The sequence below is a fragment of the Lissotriton helveticus genome, chromosome 1_1, assembly GCF_964261635.1.
Source record: "Lissotriton helveticus chromosome 1_1, aLisHel1.1, whole genome shotgun sequence".
Classification (NCBI taxonomy): Eukaryota; Metazoa; Chordata; class Amphibia; order Caudata; family Salamandridae; genus Lissotriton; species Lissotriton helveticus.
The window spans coordinates 1,081,108,564-1,081,133,511 of NC_136057.1; the positions used below are offsets into that span (position 1 = coordinate 1,081,108,564).

At 40.2% G+C, this 24,948-nt stretch overlaps 1 protein-coding gene across 5 annotated transcripts in view; it reads right to left on the minus strand.

The window, feature by feature from the left end:
* Positions 1-24,948, minus strand: part of CFAP54 (cilia and flagella associated protein 54) — a 2,603,731-nt gene that overhangs the window by 544,969 nt on the left and 2,033,814 nt on the right. For all 5 annotated transcript variants that reach the window (XR_013608312.1, XR_013608313.1, XM_078677994.1 and 2 more), the window contains exon 55: positions 18,314-18,471. Coding sequence is in view for 3 of the 5 variants with exons in the window: in XM_078677994.1 (XP_078534120.1) it covers positions 18,314-18,471 (158 nt within the window). In the remaining 2 variants the exon portion in view is untranslated. The remainder of the gene's footprint in view (positions 1-18,313; positions 18,472-24,948) is intronic.

Consider the following 24,948-nt stretch of genomic DNA (forward strand, 5'->3'; position numbering starts at 1 on the left):
CTTGTGTTGTCACCGCTCAAACTGGACTGGCAGCACATAACATTAAAGGTATTACTTTGCATCGTCTACTGATGCTGCCAGTGGAGCATGATAACAAATTACAATACCACAAGTTATCTGGAGATGCTTGTTGTGAAGTTTCAAGAGTCTTGAGGAAAATGAAACTTCTTATCATTGACGAAGTAAGCATGGTTTCCAATGTCATGCTTGCCTTTGTGCATTTGAGAATGCAAGAAGTTCTTAAAACAGAGTATGATGTGTTATTTGGTGGCAAACACATCATTGTTTTCGGAGATCTTCTGCAGCTGACACCAGTGAAAGGACAACCTGTGTTCAAAATGCTCACGCATGAAGATACCAGGAAGTGCCTAGGGAGCATTGGCAACGTCAATATATGGTTAAACTTCAATTATGCTGAACTGCATGAAAATATGCGTCAGGCGAAGGATGAAGTTTACAAGAATATTCTACAAGATGTTAGAATTGGAAAAGTGACCGAGCATGGGAAACAAGGTTTACATGCACGATTACTGTCAAATTTATATCCAGAACAAGACGTTGTGCCTGAGAATATTTTTCAGAAAATTACTGAGAAGAAATCTGGAATATGTTTGATGCCAACTCTTGCAGAATGTGCCATCTTCAACAACAAAATGTTGCATTTAGAAAACCAAGAGATTGTGAAACTGGAAGCTATTGACAGAGTAGAGCATATGGGATCAACAATTATTTTGTCTGAGAATTTGAAATCAAAATTGGATTCATTAGAGAAGACTATATCTAAAACTGCAGGTTTTGAAAAGACTCTGAATGTGTGCTTAAATTGCCGTATAATTTTAAGAAGGAATTTACATGTTGAAAGAGGTCTGGTAAATGGATCAATGGGTAATGTTGTTGATTTTGTGAAATACAGAAATAGAGATGGAATTGAATTTTTAAAAATTAAATTTGATGGCATTGAGGAAGTACAGCTAATTGGTCGTTGTTCTGCTAGATTTTTGCTTGTAAAAGACTTATATGTTCGCCGTAAGCAGTTTCCTGTTTGCTTGGCATATGCGGTGACAATCCATAAATCACAAGGTTTAAGTGTAGACAGTGCATTGGTGAATATTGGCAGTTCTGTGTTCAAGGAGGGTATGGCATATGTGGCATTGTCACGAGTTAGAACTTTATCGGGATTGTATTTGATTGAGTGTGATGTCACAAACATTTGTGCGGATCTAGATTGTGTTAAGGAATACAATAGGTTAAGAAGAGAGTATGCGCCACATTTGCCTCAATATCCTTTGTTTGAGAAACGTGTGGTAGGCCGGAAACGAAGAAATGTGACCAATACTAGGGAGGTTGTAGAAAAAGATGAAAAGTCAATGAACCTGAAGTTATAAGCAGAAAGAAAAAGGATTCTGTTGAAGATGTTGTTGGTTTTCAATTTGAAAACAGTTCTGGTGTCAACTGCTATGCTAATGTAGTGGTTAATGTTTTGTTTTCTCTCGAAAATGTAAAAGAAGAGATTGTGGTCAATTCGGATCACAGATTTTGCAGTTTGTTAAATTCTGTGTTAGAGAAATGTAGCACTGATAGAACAAAAATAGAAAGTGTGTCTGAAATTCGAAATCTGTTAGACAGATGTTCAGGTCAAACACAATTCTCTCAAAATATTCAGCAAGATTGTCAGGAGTTTTTAATGTATATGCTTGATGTATTGCATGCTGAAGGTGTAGATGTAGATCACCTGTTTGGGCTTTCTTATCAATGGCAGCATGACTGCGAGAACTGTAGGGTATCAAGTACTACTAGTGTAGACTCAGAAAGATTTATATATTTAACTTTGCCAGACAGTAAATCAGTGTCCTTTAATAAGCTAGTAAAAGCAGCTGATCACAACATGGAGTGTAGCCAATGTAAATCTGAAATGATGTCATTATTTATACGAACATATGGCCAGTATGTCATTTTAATGTTCCAACGATGTAGGCCTGATGGAACAAAATTGACAACTTTAATTAAAAATTTTGTAGCTTCGCAGTTGTCAATATCAGGAAGGACTTTTGTAACTGCAGCAATTATATATCATGACGGTCCTTCAATAACATCAGGACATTACACAGCTTATTTAAAGTCTAGAAACGTACACCAGCCGCGCATGCCCGGGGAAGTGGAACAAGATTTGGTCCCTGTGGAACAGTTACAGGGGGGACATCTGTGACCCTTTGCCAGAGGAGGACTTAGCGGAGTCGGATGAGGAAGAGGTGGAGGGCTGAAGTGAGGCACACCGGGGGAGGATGGGGAGCTACAGGGCGGGATACGTAGCCGCACTTAAGAGAGGGATGGGGTCGTGGGGGACTAAGAACCATAGCTGAGATAGGATCCATACCTTACCATGGGGATGGTGGCTGGGGGTGATGGATGAACTACTGGGAGTGATGCTCGGGGGTGCATGGGGACGGGGGCCAGGATGATTCAGTGATGTTGCGTATATGACAACGTGATTACTCCTGCCTGTTCTTCTAAGTTTCGGTTGTTTTTGGGGGGGGGGGGGGGGGGGAGAAAATGTAAAAACCAAAAACCTACTCTCGCGAATGTACCTTCGCTTAGACTGCACCATTTCTTGTGCGCGGCGGACATGATGGTAGTTTCACCACGAATGTAAGATTACCGGTGGGCGCATTCAATGTATTACACTAACTGTTACGGCGGCCAGCCCACTGGGTTGTAGGCATTTCGAAGTGTACATTAAATGTGTAATAAAGGTTTTTGTAAAAAAAAAAAAAAAAAAAAAATAAAGTCTAGAAACGGCTGGTCATTCTGCAACGATTCTGTTTTAACTTTCAAAAAAAAATTGCCGTATGACCTTAAAAATTCTTACCTGGTGTTTTTAAAACCCAAATTTTAGGGAAAGAATCTCGGGATGTGCTCTGAGGAATTTCAAGAGGTTCTAATGGCTCCTACACGATTTGGCCTTGAGGATAAGTGTAGTACAGAGACATAAGTTATTTTTGAGTATTAAATAGTTCCTGGAAAAAAAAAGAAGATTTTCTTACAGAAAGTGGTGGGCACAGATTAGTTGAAGGACAACAGAGTATTTCCCAAAGCAAACGGTCTTCTTACCATAACACTTGACGTCATGGAAAAATAACTGCACTTTGAATGAGTTCAGAAAAACTGTTTCTTTTTATAAGCTAATTCAAGCAGCCAATCAAAACATGGAGTAGAGGGAATGTAAGTCTGCAATGCTGTCTAGATTATTGGTCCAAACTTTTGATTATAATGTCATTTTAAAAATCCAACTATATAAACCTGATGAAAGTAAGTCTTCAACTTTAATTACAAATGTTGTGGCTACACAGTCGTTGATTTTAGGAAGAACATTTGTAACTGCAGCTATTATATGGCATGATGGTCATTTGACAGATCCGCTTATTACACAGCTTAAAATGTAAAAAAATTTGCTGTTTCGGAAATTATTCCCATTTGACTACGATACAATGTTGCCTTTTTATTTAAAAATATTCTTACTTTCTGTTTTCAGAAAAGAGAATTTAGGGTAGGTAACTGGCGTATAATGATTCTAGGGGTTGATATAATTTTATCTACTGTTTTATATTGCTTTGTGATTAAAAGTGATGTAGACAATTAAATAATTGTAGTAGTCATAGAGGTAGTGTAAGTCTGCTTCATAGTAAGCAGTATCAGTGTCATAGGAAATGTAGAACATGAGTGAGCAAGAAGGGTAAGATATTACTAGTCCAGGATTGTGAAAGTGATCTTGAACGTTTTTTTTCTGAAAGTTGCGGAAATACAAAATGACGGGATTTGCTTACAAGAATTCCAAGAGTTATAAATGGCTCTTACATGATTTGGCCTTGTGGAAACATGTGGTAGAGAGCGAGAAGTCATTTATTGTATGTAACATATTTTTCAAAACGATGGAGGTTTTCTTTCAGAAAGTGGCGGGCTGAAAATAAAAACAGCACAACCGAGTGTAAGCTGTTCATAGGACATCCTTCGACGTCATGGAAAGTAAGTTACTTTTGAGGAGTTCTGATTTCTGATTGGTTATGTTATATGGGTTTTTTAAACACAATCATTTTGATTGTGTTTTTTTTCCCCCGTTGTTATATGATGAATACCTTCAAGTCACTGTTTTTAGTGAAATTTGATAAATTCTGAGAACAGCAAAAATAAACCATTTAACATGTATAATTAATTCTGTACTTTTTGTATTTATGATATACATTTAAAACTGTGTAGGGGGCATGCAGAAGCTGAGGCTTCAGTAAGTGTCAAAGTTGTTGCATGCAGTGCGTACTCTTTCATATGCTGGACTACATCTGCACAATGAGATACCTAACCAAAGGAAACACAAGTGATGTGATTGTGAAATGAGCAAAAGAAATTGCACGTTTTTCAAATACATTACCTGTGTTTCCTAACATTACGAATCACATTGTGCAGATGAAGTTTAGGCTTGTCCAGGGAAACAGAGGAGGTCTGAACTTTATTGGTAGGCCTGCACATGTATTATCTCCTCTGTACTCTTCAACAAGCGTAAATTTCATCTGCAACCCTGAGTAGGCCTCACCTGAAACAAACGTCTGGATAGGACACACCTTATTGCCATCTTGAAACAATCATTTAAAATGTTAGGAACAGTTTTATGATGATTGTGCACCTCTTTTGCGCTGCCATTGCGCCACTTTTGTGAGACAACAGCAGTGCAAAAGATGCACCATGTTCCAAGATAGGCCTCACTTCATCTGCATCAAGATACTGTTAGTTTAAAATGTATATCTTTAGGACTGTGTAGGGGGCCTGGAGAAGCAGAAGCTTCTGTAAGTGTCAAAGTTGTTGAAAAACTGTTTGTCCTTCAATCTTTTCCCTTGTCTTTTCTAATTTTTAAATAATGTTTTAATATTTTTCAAATGTTTGTTCTCTCTTTCACAGATTGAAAGTATAAAAATAACAAGTGACTAAGTTAACGACAATTATAAGGTAAATGTTTTGTACTCTTTTCATTACATTTCTATCACATTTAAGTACTATTAGTTCCACTGCTTCATTTCTTTAACCCTCACTTTCCTGCCTTTGCTACTTCCCTCATTCCTTTCTCTATTACTTACTTACTCTACTCCTTCCACTCCTTTTCTCAGTCCCTCTCTTCTCATAGTTCCTCACTCTTGTTCACTCACTCCGTCTCTATTACTCTTAGTGTCTTTGACTGATCACTCTTTCAGTACTTGTTCATTATGCTTTCTCTGTGTAGTTGAAGCACACTAAGGGGCATATTATGAACAGAGCCAATAAAATTATTGCTGTTTTTATCGGCAGAAAACTGCTGCAAAAGCGGTTTTAGCTGCAGTTTTCTGCCGCAAAAGCGGCTTTAGCGACACATTTCTGCCGATAAAAGCTGCAAAACTTTTATTGCCTATGTTGATAATATGGGCCTATGTTATTTACATTTCTTTGCTGTTTCAATTATTCTTTTTCTGTTACTTCTTCTTTTCTGCTTTCTGTTTTTTCTCTCTGTTATTCCACATGTTTTAATCTTATTTTGAACATTCACTCACATTCTCTAAGAAACTCTTCTGTGTTATTCTTCTACTCTCCTTTTTTTCTTTCATTTCCTTATCTATTTTGTTTTTCACAATTATATCCTCTTCCATCTTTTCTTCAGTAAATAAATCTATTAAACAGTATCTCTGGTTTAGTCCCTATAGCTGTCTTTCTTTTAACATTACTCTATGTTTACTTTCCTTATACTTACTCTTCTTTTTTTTTTTTTCTTTTTTTTTGGTTCGCTCCCGGTTCGCGTACCGGCGAGCGAACCGGGAAGCGAACCAAAAGAAATAGAGCTTGCCAGAGTGCTAAACATTCTAGCAATTTTTTTATAAAGGGGAGGTAGTTCTGAAAAGAACTTTTTTTTTTAATGTTTTTGTTGTTTTATATATATATATTTTTTTCTGAACATTTTTTGTTTTTTTTGTATTTTTTGAACAATTTTATGTTTTTTTGGGTTTTTTGGGGGGGGGAAACAACAAAAAACAGGCATTGGAAAGGGCTCAACAGGCGTTTAGAGCACTTGTGGTTTTCAAATGCTCTGTTTATTAAGTTAATGCTCATATTGGCACATGAGAGTAAGGTACCGCAATATAAACAGACAATCTTCATGTGGATAAAGTTATCCTGAATGTTTGGCACTGTTTCCCGTGCCTCTGGCCCCGACAGAGATACCTGTGCCGATGTCCTGGCCACAGGAGTTGGTGGGTTGTCCTGGAGGTCACGCATCTGTGCCCGGCTGTAATTTAGTGGATGCCACCTCAGCATGTGACGGTGCATAGTATAGTTGCCGTAACTATACTTCTTATCTGTGCCTCTAGATAAGTCCTCTTTGCATATGAGGCACGTCACATACCGAGCATTAACTTTTTTCTGTCCTTCGGGAAAAGAAAAAAACTGCCAAATGAAACTATTTTTATGATGAGATACCCGGGGCTCCTCTTGTAAAAACTGTGTTCCCTGTATTTCCTCTTCTTGATCCTCTTCCTCCTCTGTGTTGGAAAGGAACTGTGGAGGTGGTCCTCTCTTCCTATGAGGAGGTGGTGGTGGTGGTGGGGGTGCACCAGCTGCAGCTACTAGTGAAGCCATTTTCCACTCAGCAAAATAGGTCTTCCTTTCACAAAGTTGAAAGTCAGAGTGAGAAAAAAGGTGGGGGCTTTCATCATTTGGGAAAAAAATAGTTCTAAACCAATGAAAAGTGTTATTTTTAGGTCACCTGACCTAGCCTTACATCATTAGGAAACCAAAAGTGAAATGAACCAATGAAAAGTTGTATTAACAAGTCACATGACCTGTTACGCTTATGTTACGCGCTGCGGAACGCGCCCCGGATCGCTTCCGGGGAGCTGTGCTTCGCGCCTCGGTTCGCGCTCCGGAGCACTTCCGGGTGCGCTAACGCCACGCGTCATAAGACGCATTACGCGGCAACGCGATACGTCGCGCTTTCGCGACGCGCCCCGGATCGCTTCCGGGGAGCTGCGCTTCGCGTCTCAGTTCGCGTACCGGAGCACTTCCAGGTGCGCTAACGCGGCGCGTCATAAGACGCATTACGCGACAACGTGATACGTCGCGCTTCCGAGATGCGTCACGATGTTGATTTCTAACGCGGCAGTTGCGCAAACGGAACGTTTACCGGTTCGCAGACCGGGTCGCGGCACCAAATTGAGCTAACGGGAAGCTTCCCGGTTCGCGAACCGGGAGCGAACAAAAAAAAATAATAATACAATTTTTTATTAATAAACATATAAAATATATTTTTTGATTTAAAGAAGAATACATTTTACAGCTATAGATATTAGCTTTTAAAAAACCAATGAAATTCACTGAAAAAACCATAGGTTATAGACCATATATAGTTAGGAATTAGCATTTACAAAACCTTGAAAATTCACTGAAAAAACCATAGGTTATAGACCATATATAGTTAGGAATTAGCATTTAAAAAACCTTTTTTTACTCACACAAAACCATTGAAATTCCATATATAGTTAGTTGTACTAACTATATATCGCGCACCCGCAATCCACTGCTGATCATGTCACATATTACATCATTCATGACATGGTCAGTGACATCACTGATGACATCACTGATGACATCTCAAATGACATCACTGATGACATCACTGATGACATCTCAAATGACATCACTGATGACATCAATGATGACAACATCCAGTGACTGTATGTTTCTGTAAAGTTAAAATATGTGTTACATATTGAAGAATGAGTGGATGTATAAGTGTCTGAATGAAGGATTTAGTAGGTGCATGACTGACTGTATGAGTGAGTGAATAAATGTGTGTCACTGAGTGCATGGGTTAGTGACTAAACTGTCTTAATTTGTGCATCATTATGTCTGTTGTTCTGTAAACTGCTGCATGTGTTGATCAGTAGCTATATGAGTAAGTATATGGGTTATTGATTGGTTGCCCAAGTATTTGTATGGGAGACTGAGTGTGTGTGTGTGTGGGTGGCTGGGAGGTGTATGACTCTGTGCATAGATGTGTGAGCAGTTGATTCACTAGATGTATGGGTTCAAAAGTGCATGTAGAAACACCTGTATGGGCGGTTGACTGAGTGCATTGGTGAGTGAATGGATATCTCAGTGCTACATGTCAAAGTAAGTACATATGTAAAACACAGTACATGTGACAGTTGACATATATAAATAACTGTGCATAAGAGCCAGTGAATGTGTGAGTGGCTGTATTGATCATTGTGAACTTGTATCAGGCATTGTAAAAGAGAGTAAATATGTGTTAGTATATGTTTGAATAAGTAAGGTGTGTATAACTGTATAGTTGAGGAAATGGAGGTGTGATTGATTCTTTGCATGACTGACTAGGTGTGTGAGTAACTCCATGGATGATTGACAGTCTGTGAGTGTCTGTTTACACTGAGTGTATCTAAGGTTATATTAGAGTCTGAAGAGGTTCATCGTATTATCATATGAATGATGTCATCAGTGATGTCATTTGAGATGTCATCAGTGATGTCATCAGTGATGTCATTTGAGATGTCATCAGTGATGTCATCAGTGATGTCATTTGAGATGTCATCAGTGATGTCATTTGAGATGTCATCAGTGATGTCATCAGTGATGTCATTTGAGATGTCATCAGTGATGTCATCAGTGATATCACTGACCATGTCATGAATGATGTAATATGTGACATGATCAGCAGTGGATTGCGGGTGCGCGATATATAGTTAGTACAACTAACTATATATGGAATTTCAATGGTTTTGTGTGAGTAAAAAAAGGTTTTTTAAATGCTAATTCCTAACTATATATGGTCTATAACCTATGTTTTTTTCAGTAAATAAATATATATATATATATATATATAATATATATATATATATATATATATATATCACGAAAATGACCTCCTTTGTGTAAAGAAATCCAGGGACACAGCGGGGATTCTGTGGCAGCCTTTATTCACGGATACTCAGCATTTGCATAATGCCTTTCGACTTGCGTCTTCATCAGATGCTGCTGATTCCTCGCTGCTACCTGCTCCCTCCTTTTAATATCCTCAGGCGCTCCCATTGGCAGGAAAACAGCTGACCCCACTGCTGTTACGGGACCGGAGCCTAATGAACAACTTCACGTCCCATAATGCATTATTCCAGTAAGTACTGCAGTCGGGTTTCAAATAGTTTTTGCTGTAATTGCTTATCATTGCCTTGCAAACAGTGGGGGCCATGTAGTGGCGGGTAGAACGACCTGTAAGTGTTGAAGGCTCCCTCAGGTCCCCAACGTCCAGCCTCAGTAATAAGAACACGCCGGGCCTGAGGCAAGCTGTAATCATGCTCACCTCACCGTACAGTGACAGGCTGCCGGATAGCAGCGGCCGCTAGTCTGATCCGTTCTTGAGGCGTCCTGGCCGTATCAATCCCTTGATTATATATATACTGGTTTCGACTTCAGGTCCTCACAAGGCAAAGTGGCACAAGGTAGCACAACATCAAACAAAGCCACCTGCAGACACTGGAAGGAATAGCTATGCAAAAGTTTTAGGGTCCAGTGTGACGCCTGGGTACATTCAAAAGGTAAGAAATCTGTTGTAAAAAGTCTCTAGCAGATGCACCAGCACACCCCTCCATCAGTACCAGTAACACACTACCAGAAACAATCTTACAACCCTCACATGCAAGTTAAGCACCACAGATAGCACTCCCCACACATAGTAACAATCATCTAATAGTAGATGCACTTTCATACCCCTCAAAGTCTTTTAGCTTGCAGCACTCAGGTTACTGACAAAGTAGCACGTTGATGAAGATATGCTTAAGAAACAATATCTTTATGTTCAACGGGGATATGTTTAACCACTTGGCTGCTAAGGCATGTTCCATGATTTACACTAAATTTCCATTGAAATCAATGGGAACTCCATGACGAGTTACCCTTGTCATTAGCAGCCAAGTGGTTAAGCAGATACGTGGCATTGCCATGGGCTCGACATTTGGGCCGAGCTTTGCTAATCTGTTCTTAGGGAAATGGGAAGAGGAAATTAGAGATGACAAGAATCTTACAGAAGATTTTAAAAAGGTTTCTACCTGGGTCAGATACATTGAGGAACTGTTTGTCATATGGCAAGGCACACGGGAGGAAGCAGTGTCGTTCATTGATAAGCTCAATATCAACACTACTAACATTCATCCTTACGTACAATATTGATGACAAAAACGTGGAATTTCTAGACACGGCTATAGAGGTGATTGACAACCAGCTTACCTCTTAGCTCCACAGGAAAGATACAGCGGGCAACACCCTCCTCCATGCCCTCATTGCTCATCCGGATTCACTCAAATGGAGTATTCCGTACGGTGAGTTACTCTGGCCGAAAAGGAACTGTAGTGGTGAGGAGAGTTTCTTGGCCGAACAAGAAATCATGTTACAGAGATTCAGGACAAGAGGGTACCCAGAGGGAGTGCTCACGAAGGCAGTCCATAAAGTGTCTCTTATACATCGTAATGACACATTGAATCCTTCAGGTACTAAAGTTAATGATAATGAGAGTGGCACTCGTGTCATAACGACCTTTAACCAACAATCTAAAAAAATCAGCAAAATCCTGGCCAATAACTGGAACATACTCCCGGGCGGTCGCCGGGCGAGGTGAGATCATCACCCGCACAAAGCTGGGTGAGTATCACCGTGAGGAAATGCCTCAGGGTGATTAAGCTATTAAGCTTGTTATAATGCAGAATGTCAATTATTCTTGCAAGTGTGGCTAGACGGTCTCTGTGTGTGCATGTAGGTGTATGTGTGCAATTCAGTGTTGTTTGACATACTGTTTTTTCGTTTTTTGTCTCTTGATAGGAAGAAGACATATGTCTCTCCCTCCAGTGGACATCTAAGCATTTAAGTATCTGGTATATATGTAACTCTGTTAGTACATTCTTGTTATTCTCAATGTAGTTGCAGTAGCTATTCTAAGTTTAAGGTCCTGAAGAAAGCCGGGTCAAATGACCCTCAGGCTGAAACATGTCGACCGTACTGCACAGCGCCATAGGGTAGTCATACTACTTGGCGTGTTTTTAAATCTTTGACACATGGACTTCTGTTTAAATGTTCTTTGGAGTCTGTGTAGTCAATTTTATCCATCACTATTATTTTAGCACTGCACGTTTTTCACATCACTCTAGGATGTACATGATAACTACATTTTCTGATACCTATTCCCGCACCGGCACTATATGGTCGGAATTGGGATGGTATGACTAGCTATTCCCACGTGACGTAAACTCCACCAGAAGGGTGGTCTGATGGGAATTACTATAGCATTTTTGTTACCAACAGTTTTTTGTCTTCAATAACTCTTCTTCACGCATGCACTACCACTAGCACACGGTCACTGTTGTAGTTACACACCGCCTACAGACCTGGTCTGCTCTTTTGTGTGTTTTGTATCTTGATGCAGGGGAGCGAGCAGACAGGTCAATAAATATTCCCCTCGACCCTCCACACACCTGTCTTGATTTTTAGTATTACAATAACTGGAACATCCTTAAATCGGATAACATAGTGGGTCCAAGCCTCAAAGACAGACCTCAAATAACATACAGACGAGGTAGAAACCTCAGGGACATGCTGATTAAAGGTGACATAACGGAAAATAAACGGCATACACAAGGCCTAAAGGGGTTTTACCCCTGTGGGCATTGTAGAGCCTGTACCAACAGCACTATGGTGAAACAGATAGAAGTACCAGGCAGGAGAGAGCCCAAAATGATAAAACAGTTCTTGACATGCACTACGTCATTTGTCATCTATGTTTTAGTATGTCCATGTAAAAAGAAATACGTGGGTAGCACCACATGCATGGCCAAGAAGAGGATACAAGAACACCTCAGGGCTATCACACATGTGGATAGTCATTATCCCATCGCAAGGCACTTTCAGGAAAAGCATAACTCAGACAACTCCCTTCTCAGGTATTACGCTGTTGAACAGGTTAATATCAGGAGAAGAGGGGGAAACCGTGAGCTAGCGCTGAGAAAGAAGGAATCACGCTGGATCATGGAGCTCGAGACTAAGTTTCCTGGGGGGCATAACTGGGATGAAGAGATGGCAACCCACCTGCATGAGGGATAAAAAGAATAAAAAGATGAGGGAGAGAGATTTGAGATCTTGGGGTGGCCCACATGGGAATATCATCTGATTATGTACAAAAGATATATAATGTAACGATCGCTTTGTGTGTTTAGAAAAGGTTAAAATATCAGTAATGTCCAACTGATTTTATTCATATTTTAACTGTATGTTTTTTTATGTGTTTTATAGGAGAATGGAATTCTTTATTCACTCCCGTCACGTCCACATCACGGTCCTTAGACCTCCTTGCAATTTGGATGAAAGACACTGTGCACCTTTATGAAAGTATAATTTTCACTTTATTGATTTTCTTTGCACCGTAACTTGTGGTATATAAGCAATACACGCTAATCTGGGGGGCTCTATGCATGAGAGGCTACCCTAGAAACATGGGCTAATTTCCACTTACGCGGACATGTCACGCACTAGACCGAACCAGATCGGAAAGTACTGATGTAACATTTGGTTCTGCTTCCCTGTCCCCTTGAGGGTGGTGACAGTGATCTTTTGCCTAGCTTGATGGTTAACTGGGGCAATAGTCCGTAAGAAACCTAAAACAAGTGGTATAGCTATTAGATAATAGTACATATGTAAAAGCATATGATGTTGACATACATAGGCAATTATTGTAACAAGTACAATTATCGTTACATACATCCACAATGGTTAGCCAGTCTAAGATGGCGGCTCCGTAGGACTGTGGAGTTAACTGTACTAGGTTACCCCTTCTTCTATTTTTATGGTTACGAACCTCAAGGTTGGGATAATGTCCGTGGTCCTTGGGCACTAGTCCGTCAGAAATCCTAGCCTATATAGCAATTATACAATAGCGAACACGCAAATGTATATTCTGTTGAGAAACATAGGTGGTCAAATCATTAATACAAGTACAATATGTGTTATGTATATTTACAATTGTTTACCACTCCAAGATGGTGGCCCCTTTTGAACTGTGAAACTAAGAGTGCTAAGTTACCTCCTTTATGTTCATGAGCCTCTGGCAGTGTGTATATTATGTTTTGACCCACAGGGGTATTCACGTGTGATCAAGACAAGATTCATTGTCGAAACGCGTAGCGTGTCAACTGGGCAATAAACTTATGCTTATGCTGAGTATTCCTGAGTGCGTCTTTTTGCCTTGGAGCAAAACTGTGGAGTATATATATATATATATATATATATATATATATATATATATATATATATATATATATATATATATATATATATATATATATATATATATATATATATATATATATATATATATATATATATATATATATATATATATATATATATATATATATATATATATATATATATATATATATATATATATATATATATATATATATATATATATATATATATATATATATATATATATATATATTTCGTCAAACCAACTTTCTAGGTAGAAAAGAAGGAAACTCGAGCCACAATCTCCATAAGCGTGATAGATTTATTTCAGCAAAATGGTTCAAACGCCCGACGCGTTTCGGTGCAGCCGCACCTTGGTCACGGGATACATATATATATATATATATATATATATACATACATATAAATATATATATCTATCTATCTATCATGAAAATGACCTCCTTTGTGTAAAGAAATCCAGGGACACAGCGGGGATTCTGTGGAACCCTTTATTCACGGATACTCAGCATTTGCATAATGCCTTTCGACTTGCGTCTTCATCAGATGCTGCTGATTCCTCGCTGCTACCTGCTCCCTCCTTTTAATATCCTCAGGCGCTCCCATTGGCGGGAAAACAGCTGACCCCACTGCTGTTACGGGACTGGAGCCTAATGAACAACTTCACGTCCCATAATGCATTATTCCAGTAAGTACTGCAGTTGGGTTTAAAATAGTTTTTGCTGTAATTGCTGATCATTGCCTTGCAAACAGTGGGGGCCATGTAGTGGCGGGTAGAATGACCTGTAAGTGTTGAAGGCTCCCTCAGGTCCCCAACGTCCAGCCTCAGTAATAAGAACACGCCGGGCCTGAGGCAAGCTGTAATCATGCTCACCTCACCGTACAGTGACAGGCTGCCGGATAGCAGCGGCCGCTAGTCTGATCCGTTCTTGAGGCGTCCTGGCTCTATCAATCCCTTGAATATATATATACTGGTTTCGACTTCAGGTCCTCACAAGGCAAAGTGGCACAAGGTAGCACAACATCAAACAAAGCCACCTGCAGACACTGGAGGGAATAGCTATGCAAAAGTTTTAGGGTCCAGTGTGACGCCTGGGTACATTCAAAAAGTAAGGAATCTGTTGTAAAAAGTCTCTAGCAGATGCACCAGCACACCCCTCCATCAGTACCAGTAACACACTACCAGAAACAATCTTACAACCCTCACATGCAAGTTAAGCACCACAGATAGCACTCCCCACACATAGTAACAATCATCTAATAGTAGATGCACTTTCATACCCCTCAAAGTCTTTTAGCTTGCAGCACTTAGGTTACTGACAAAGTAGCACGTTGATCCTACTGATAGCACCACCCTCACACACTTCCAGTCTCCCACTACTGACAGCACTTCACATCTTTCATTCTGACTTGTAGTTACACAGTATTTAATGCACTCTCAACCCTCTAACAAACTAGCAGCAAAGGCAGTAGTTCTAGCTGAACTGAAAGTGTCTCCTCATTGTTTGATAAATTAGTATGCGGTACAATGAAGAGCCAGGTTGGAGAATGCTAAAAATGGGTGGCTATAAAGATTAATAATGCCAGGATGAGTGATTGTGTGTATGGCTAATGAGTGACTGAATGCAAGTCACTATTATGATGTAAGCATATGTAGTCCCTATCTCAAGATAAAGGGAAAAGATAAAAAAGTGTATCAACCTTCGAAAATATCCTGAGGCAAGCACACAGAAAACAGAAATGGGCCGATAAATGGACCACCGAGGAGCTGAATTGGGCTAAACTTCACACAGCACTCAAACTAATGGATTAAAGGACATTTTGGGGCTTAGTAAATAAACTTGCACAAAGCAGAAATCACAGTGGTTGTAACATCTCCCCAAAGCAGTGGTTTGTTCAAATAAAGCAATTGTATCACGCAACACCAAGGTTAACTTCGCAAACACCAGAAAGTAGGAAGCCAAACAAGCATGGAGAACTAGAGGCATTAAATCACAGTCAATCAGTTAAAAGGCGAGACCTATTGCATTTTTAAAGCTTGTTTTATATATTGACTTCGACTTTGGAGAAACGGAAATTGGGGGGTGGGAAAGGGAAGGTATCAAGATTGGATGACCAGGCAAGCAATTCACTTTTTACGTTCCAGGAGGGCTGGATAAATAAATGTATTCATAATCTCAAGACTTTGATATACCATTTTTTATTGTAATAATGTGTGTTGAGACGTAAGGATTTTAATTAATCAAACATCAATAAATTATTCTTATTCAAAAACATAGCAAAAATGCTTTTACGGTCATTATTTTTCTAAATTCATTTTATATATTTATTTTAAATGTAGATCATGATAAAAATGCTACAGCATTAATAAAATTATTTTAAATTCACAATTGAGTGAATTTGATTGTATTAAAATTAAATTATTTTGTAAGTTTACTTTAAAAATATATTCCCACCTAAAGTAAAATATTACATTTGTATTATGTACTATTAATTATTAAAACTGATGTATAGAATTATTTAAAAGTAATGTAATTATATTTTAATAAAAATTAATATTACCATACTTTTTCATTTTAAAAAGTCATTAAAATGATTGAAATACAATAAAAATGATTTACATTTTAGATCTTTTTCAATATTAAATTGAAATTATCCATAAGTTTAACTATTTTAAATAACGTATTATAGTATGCTGGTCCTTAGAGAAATGCACCTTTCCTGCTCCTGGTGGGGCTCACTCTGATCTGTACTGAAGACCAGGGCCGGACTGGCAGGGTGATGATTTCGTTGATGGGGACCTGTGTGTGCAAAACGAAATTTGTTTTGCCTTTTTTATTTCAAAGCGCATGCAGGTCCCCATCAACTAAATAAGCCCACACCACGGAGAAATCATCCCCCTCCTCGGCAGCACACACAACTGCCCGGTAGCCAGTCCGGCCCTGCTGAAGACCTATTCTACTATATGTGGTTCTGTACTACCTGATCTTCATACTTATCTACAACTAAGAACTGTAACAATAAAGCAAACATCTTTATACTACACCTCGACTACATGGACTTATTACACTTATTTTTTTTTCTATGGTGTGTTATTTTAAGTCCCTACCTCCATCTCCATTCTTTTTTATGGGATGGTGTTGCAGTATTAGTGGTTGGTCATGGGTGGTTCCGAAATTACTACTGATCATTTTTGGCAGTACTAGATTTCCACAAGTAAATCCGACTCCATCACCCTGGGGGTGGAGAAATGTAAATCTAAATTTTTAATTTGGGAATGTAAAGTAAGACAGTTTGCTAGTTACAGAGGTATTTTACGAGTAGTATATTTACGACTGTGGTGTCTCTACACATAAAAGATAGGACAGTCCAATCTTTTTATTTGTGGAGACTCTGAAGTCATAATGATACTACTCGCAAAATAGCTTTGTAACTAGCAAACAATCATACAATTACACAAACATGAATGTTTACCTTGGTATATCAGGCCCATAGTGTGAAGCCATGTTGCTTAAGGATTTAAATATAATGCAACAACCCTTACACTGAACCCTGTGCTTGAGGGCAGCCAGTGCTGTTTTTTCAGCATGGGCATTATATGAGTGCTCCTGGAAAGCTTACATATGAGACATGTGCCCTCATTCTACATCATCTGTAATCTTTGGGTGGAGGTTGCTGATAACCCCAAGTAAACTGAGTTAGTGTAGTCCAGCCAGGGATTTATTGTCGCAGAGATGACAGACGCTTCTGTGGAAAGTAGTGGAGCAAATTTCCTGAAAGGCTTTAGCAGATACAATTGTTTCCTGTCACTTCCACTACCTAGGGTACCATGGAAAGGTGACTATCCATTACTTCCCTCAGGCAGTTTTGAGGAGAACTTAGGTACACAAGAGATTTCCAACTCAGAAGGCCAATAGCTCTATGCCCAGATATCCATGAGGTTATGCAAAACCACAATTTTAGTTTATTCTGGTTGAGCTTCAGTTGGTTTCTTCCCATCCAGTTCCAGATTACTTTCATAGTCACCTGGAACTCTTGTTATGAAGCTAATTAAACGCCTAGGCAGATAAGAAGTTTGGAATCATCAACATAGTTATAGAATATACATTTGATCAAAGAAAGTCTTTTGATCAAAGGTCAGTTAATATTGAAGAGAAGAGGTGAGGCACATCACACTTAACCAGCATTGAGAGTGAAGTGAACCAGCCAAGATGATCCACCGAAGTGCTGTCCTTCAAGAATGAATGAAGCCATGCCAAAGCCCTACCCATAAATCCTGCTGCCCTCAGCTGGCCGATCAAGGGAGAATGGCCCACTGTATCAAAAGCGTCAGACTAATCTGACTGCACCAGTGATTTAATCCTCCCTGCATCAGCATCCACCATAAGATCGTCAATTGCTGAAAACATCAATGATTCTGTGCTGTGATGAGGGAGAACCCGGATTGTTAAGGGTCTAGGATATTGGAAGATTGAAAATAGTTACACAGGGCCTGAGCAATATGTGCATCCAGGACTTTTGCTGGGTAAGACAAGAGAGAAATAGGTGAAAATATTCCAAAGTAGGCAGACATAGTGTCAAGTAGTAAATTCTTCTACTTTGCCATGCCTTCTTTATACCTTGCTCTTTTTCCATTGCACTAGTCCCTGCACAAGTTCTTTTCCAGTTGGTGAAGCCATAAATTAGCATCTCTTAGTTCAGCATTGAAACATGGTGCATACATTGATGAGACCTTATTTTGCGGATTAACTTGGGGGCATTACTATCACTGCCATTTTTAATCTAATTTGTAAATTCAAGACTAGTTTGCTCAACGAAAATACTGAAATCGCCCGCAGCAAAATGCTGCGCTGACGTCTGTGTTATCTGGCATGCAACAGTGCTGAGCACTATGACAGTTACCTAAATGAAAAAGAAAATAAACCAGAACATTGGAAAGACTTTAACAAATTGATATGTCACAGCTTGAACGTTTTCAAACCTTAAGGAGTAGCTTGATGCCCCTCTTCGACCATCCTCCCTGCAGGTCAAGTAATGCAGCGTTCAGCATCATTTCAGCCAGCATCTCAATGTCTCCGAAGGTTTCAGCTTCTAATATCCCTTCGTTTATCAAGCTACAGCAGTCTAACAATTTCTCTTCTTGAAAAACAAAAGCACAAAGTAAAATTAACATTTATTAAAGTGTATGAAACCATTTAGAACATGGTGTAACATAATTTATGTTGTGGTGTTACTTAAATATTTATGAAGAGCAAATCCAAGAAACTGAACACACCATTGTGTCACATACTGTGAGACTTGATCTTTTGAGTCAATGTTTCATCTGTCTGAGAAGTAGCGGGCTGCCGCCCATTTCCTAACTGTGTCTTGACATGACATCTGAGTGGGTTGTAAATGTTAGTCTTGAACATGTATGCAATCCTATTTAATATATTTCTTCCTATTCAGTTTGCCTTAGGAGGTGGTGAAGGGAATTACACAAAGGAAAGGAAAGTGTATTTTTGAGGAGGCTGCTTTGTCCGTGTGTGTAAGTCCTTTGAGAGGCTGGTTCTTGAGGTGCCTACTCTGGTATAGTGTATGTGTTTGTTATTTATTTATTTATTTATAAAGTTTTATATAGCGCGCTAGCTTTTTAATCCACGGTTAACCATGTATTGTTAAATGGTTAACATTGAATCATCAGGACCACACATTCACAGTGATTGATGATAAGAGAAGATTGGAGACACATGGAGTGTCTACCCAAGCCTTCTTTACACCCTCTAGCAATACGTCGGATAGTACGCCATCTCAAACCAGGTAGTCATGAAATAATGTGGATCCTTAAATCAGAAATCGCTAAAGCATTCACCTAAACAGGCATCCTGGGGAAAAGCCTATCTTCAGAAGCAATTGTGTAGTAAGGTTGGCATGGACTCTAATGAAAGCAAAGAAAATTGTCCCGAATCCCAATGTTTAGGGAACAAAAAAAGCCAAAATGAAATCCTAGTGACCCCTCTTAATTCATGGGCACTGGCTTCACTTGTTGCACATGAGCTATGCTCCTGCTCTAACTCTTCATTCCTCCGAGCCCCTGTATCATTCCCCGAACATCTACAGCCCCTCCTGTCCTTCTTTGTGCTCTGTGCCACACTATCTTTCACACTCTCCCACTTCCCTTGTCCCTCTCCACTTTCCCTCGCCCTCACATTCTCGACTGATATTTATAATTCCCCACTGTTCCCTCTACCAATTCTCATGCATCCCTATTGTCCCTGTCTGTCTCCTGTATGTCTTCACTTTCTTTCCGTATCTCTACATCCTTCCTTGTATATCTCCTCCCTACCTTTCTCTTGCTGCCTCTGCATCTCACTACTATCCAGTTTTCACTGTCTCTCATTCCCACTTGTATCTCTCTACATTCCTCTCCCACTATTCTCCAATGGCTTCCATTCTACACTTTAGCTAGCCCTTCATCTCTCTTTCTTTTCTAGTGTATCACTCTAGTACTGTTAAACTCTTCTTCGTTCTCTTCCTTTTGTTCACTCCACTTTCTTCCATTCTTCCATGTATTTAGGTATTGATCTGTATAAAGCTGCTTTACAAATTTCATTTTACCTGTATCTCAGTATCCATATGTATCTAGCTACTTCACATTTTTCGGTCACCACACTCCCCCGCACCCTGGTATTAATCTGTAAATCATTGCTTTCCACCTTTCGTTCTCTCCTGTAAATCGGTATTCACCTGTATCGAACTACTTTCCTCCTTTCCATTCCATCTTCCTCATATATTGGTATTCATTTGTATCTCACTGCTGTAGACAATCCAATCTGCCCTGTATGTTGGTATTCATCCAAACCAATCTGCTTTACACCTTTCACTCTCCTCTAGATCTCGGCATCAATCTGTATTATGTTTCATTCTCTTCGTCACCTATATCGTGGTATTCATTGGTATCCAGCTGCACTACAATAGCAGCTTTACACCTGTAACTCTTCCCCACACTCTCCTTTATCTTGTTGCCTATCTTTATCTACCTCATTACATTTTCCACTCTCCTCCACGATCTCCGGTATCTTGGTATCCATCTGTATCTCCAGCTGTACAATTTTCACTCTCATCTATATATGGGTATTTCTGCCTAGCTGCTTTCCATCTTTTGCTATCACACACTTACCCATGTATCTTGATATCCATCTGTATCTAGCTGCTTCCATATTTTGCTATCACACACTTACCCATGTATCTTAATATCCATCTGTATGTAGCTGCGTCCATCTTTTGCTATTGCACACTCACCCACGTATCTTGATATCCATCTGTAGGTAGCTGCTTCCATCTTTTGTTATCACACACTCACCCACATATCTCGATATCATCTGTATCTAGCTGCTTCCATCTTTTGCTATTACACACTCACCCACGTATCTCGATATCCATCTGTATCTAGCAGCTTCCATCTTTTGCAATCGCACACCCACCCATGTATCTCGATATCCATCTGTAGCTAGCTGCTTCCATCTTTTGCTATTACACACTCACCTACGTATCTCGATATTCATTTGTATCTAGCTGATTCCATCTTTTGCTATCACACACTCACCTACATATCTCGATATCCATCTGTAAATAGCTGCGTCCATCTTTTGCTATCACACACTCACCAACGTATCTCGATATTCATCCTCTAGCTGCTTACATCTTTTGCAATCACACACTCACCCACGTATCATAATATCCATTTGTATCTAGCTAATTCCATCTTTTTCTATTACACACTCACCCACGTATCTCGATATCCATCTGTATCTAGCTGCTTCCATCTTTTGCTTTTACACACTCACCCACGTATCTCGATATTGGTTTGTATCTAGCTGATTCCATCTTTTTCTATTACACACTCGCCTACGTATCTCGATATCCATTTGTATCTAGCTGCTTCCATCTTTTGCTATCACACACTCACCCATGTATCTCAATATCCATCTCTATTTAGCTGATTCCATCTTTTGCTATCACACACTCACCCACATATCTCGATATCCATCTGTAACTAGCTGCGTCCATCTTTTGCTATCACACACTCACCCATGTATCTCGATATCCATCTCTATTTAGCTGATTCCATCTTTTGCTATCACACACTCACCCACATATCTCGATATCCATCTGTAACTAGCTGCGTCCATCTTTTGCTATCACACACTCACCCATGTATCTCGATATCCATCTCTATTTAGCTGATTCCATCTTTTGCTATCACACACTTACCCACATATCTCGATATCCATCTGTAACTAGCTGCGTCCATCTTTTGCTATCACACACTCACCCATGTATCACAATATCCATTTGTATCTAGCTGATTCCATCTTTTTCTATTACACACTCACCCACGTATCTAAATATCCATTTGAATCTAGATGCTTCCATCTTTTGCTATCACACACTTACCCATGTATCTTGATATCCATTTGTATCTAGCTGATTCCATCTTTTGCTATCACACACTCACCCACGCACATGTATCTCGATATTCATCTGTATCTAGCTCCTTCCATCTTTCACTCCCCCATTTATCTCAGTATTTATCCTCTGTATCAGGCTGCTTTAAACTGTTCTCTCTGCCCTGTATCTCGGAATCCATATGTATCAAGCTGATTTATATCTTTTGCTCTCCCCTGCATCTTGTCTGCTTCCCACCTTTCTCTGTCCTCTACTCTCCCCTGTATCTCGCTCTCAATCTATAGCTAGCAGCTTTCTACCCTTTGCACTCCTCACTCCCTCTGTATCTTGGCATTAACTGTTTTACTCCTTTTGCTCCACTGTAACTCGGTATCCATCTGCAGCTATTTGCTTTACACTTATATTCATCCCTGTTTATTGCTATCATCTGTATCTAGTTGCTTTCCACCTTTCACTCTCCCCCGCCCACTTATCTGACTATCCTCCTGTATCTAGCTTATCCGGCTTCTTCACACCTTCCTCTCCCCCCCCCCCCCGCATTTGTGAAAGTTAGAGCTCTTGGTGTTTACAATGAAAATGTTTTTTATTTTATTTTTATGGAGTGGAGTGAAGATATTTGCATAGCATTATTGCCATTCATATAAACCTGCAGCTCTGGAGAAATAGAAAATGGGAAATAGTTTGTGAGATTTAAAGGTATTGACTTTGCCAAAGTTTTTTTGAGGGGCAATGACAGTGCGAGTAGACGTCTGCTGGGGCGTTGCTTTGGACACTAATATGCAGTGCTGGTCCTTTGAGCAGCGATGTCAGGAGGGTGTGTAGGGAGGAGGGCATTTGATGCACACTGAGATGTCCGAACACAGTCACCATAGTATAGTAGAGCTGCCGCAGAGACAGCAGTGCGGCATAGTTTTAGGTACCATCCTGTAGACAAATAATGCAAAGCCAGTGGTGTGTAATACTGAAGCGGTGTACCAAAACAGCAAAAAAGAAAGGTAAGCTGGCAGACCATACTTCTGGCCGGGTAGGGAGTTGCTTGGGGCAGCCGGGATTATGCTCCTTGCGCTGTCCCAAAGTGGCACAACACCGGTTGTCTGGTAGGTACAGACATCCAGGAGCCAATCCCAACAATGAGCTGATGTGGTGCGCTATGGCACCAGCAAAGTGGGAAGCAACTAATAACAAGCTGTGTTGTGGGAGTGGTTAGGGATGGGGATAGACGGCACAGGGAGAATAAAGTGGGAATGCTGTTTGATTGATTGTGAATCAGTAATTTAAATAAAAAGAGAAATTGAGTAGTGACCTCAAAAGGAGTATGGTCAGCACTAATCCCATTCAAGGGAGACGTCGGTGTCTTCAGGCTGGCCTCAGGCCTGAGTGCTGGTTTACTGTTACGAACGGGCAGGGTGAGGCCCAGATGGCAGGTTTCCACATAGTGAGCAGTTCTCAATTCCTCTTGCTAGAGCCCGCCCACTGATGGAAGGCAGGCATTGTTGGCAGACATGAAATCTAATTTTCTTGCTTCCTTTAGGGCGAGAGAGGAAGGCCATACTACGCAACTGTGTTTTTGTATTTTCTAAATTAGGGAAACATTATAGGCCTTTCTGCACAATGCATATTCTAGATGCAAATTCTAGTGTTCTCCATCTCGCCTCTGTGCATTGTCACAGATCAGTCAGTCACTACTGACACAGCATAGGCATCTTTTTGAAAATTCAGAAGTCTGTAATGTAGGCATTGCCCTCTCCATACAGCTAAATTACCTCTGCTAGTTATATTTTCTGATGGACAAAGCCAGTCATTTACATAGGGGCTGATTACGATGGCGGAAGGACCGTCACCGCCAGCCTGGCAGTGGCCGTCCTTCCCACTGCGGACCGCGATTTTCCCATCGTCAGATTATGATGGCAGTAAGATCCAGCAGGTGAATGCGCCGGACGCCAAGATCGTCCGTCATGGAACTGCCAGAGGCAATTGTTCTGATTGTCTGGCGGAGAGGTCTGCATCCATAAAATGGGGGTGGTGGCTTGCAGGCACCATCCGCCAGATTACGATGCTGTCTCCAGCCAGGCTTTCCGTGGCTGCTAAACCATAATTGAAAGGCTGGTGGAGCTTGGTTTCGGGAGCCCGTTGAAAGTCCCCCTTGTGTTGAAGGATGGTGTGAGTGCACTGGGGGGTACCCTTGGCACCTCCCTACATTTCACTGCACCAAGTTGCAGGCACCGTGCGGTACCTGCCACATAGTGCAGTGAAATGCACAACATGCATTTTCCACATCGTGGCGGTGCTGCCGTCAGTAGCAATGTTAATGTGCAGGATGCGACCGCCACGGTGGCAATCGCAAAATGATTTGGTGTGCAGAACTGCCGCTGGTATTGCTGACGGTCCTGGTCGCCACCACCATGGCGGACGGACTTCAGTCCATCCGCCATCATAATCGGCCCAATAGTTTCTATTATTGCAGAATCTGAGATTTTAGAATGTTTCACTGGGTCCTCATCAGATCTACTTGTTAAACCTTTGGGGTGTTAGATCATTTTATTTTAAAAATGTAATAAAGAATAAGTTACATACCTTTGGTAATGCCTTATCTAGTAGAGATAGGATCTAGCCGCAAGTTGCTTATCTTAGATTTCTCCCCAGGCGTCAGACTGGCTCCGGATGTTTTTTTACAGCAGTACCTCCGCACTTCGGTACATGGTGTCGAGCAACTCTATAATGATGTTGGCCTCTGAATGTGGCATTGACGGAGTCCATATAAGCCCCCCCCTGACACACTGATGCCAGTTTCTTCTATGACTATTTTTTGCGCTAACAGCATGGAGACACTTATAGAACCTGATTATGGAAACAGTGCGCCAAAAAAAGAGACATCTTTGTGTCACACAATTACAAAGACTTAAAGAAGGGCATCAGAACGGCAGGGAGACTAACCAGTATAGTAAAAAGAAACCCCCATATAATATTGGTATCCATTGAAAGATAGTTATATATGCCAACATATATTGGTAATAGACCAAACATGTGACAGCAACAGAGTAAAAATTATAGATATACAGATATTATCTCCAAGCTGGAAAACCAGCAATCATAAAATCGTATACAAGGAGTGAGGGAGTGGTGGAACACCATTATGTTATGTACCCCAATATAGGCCTAGGTAGTTAC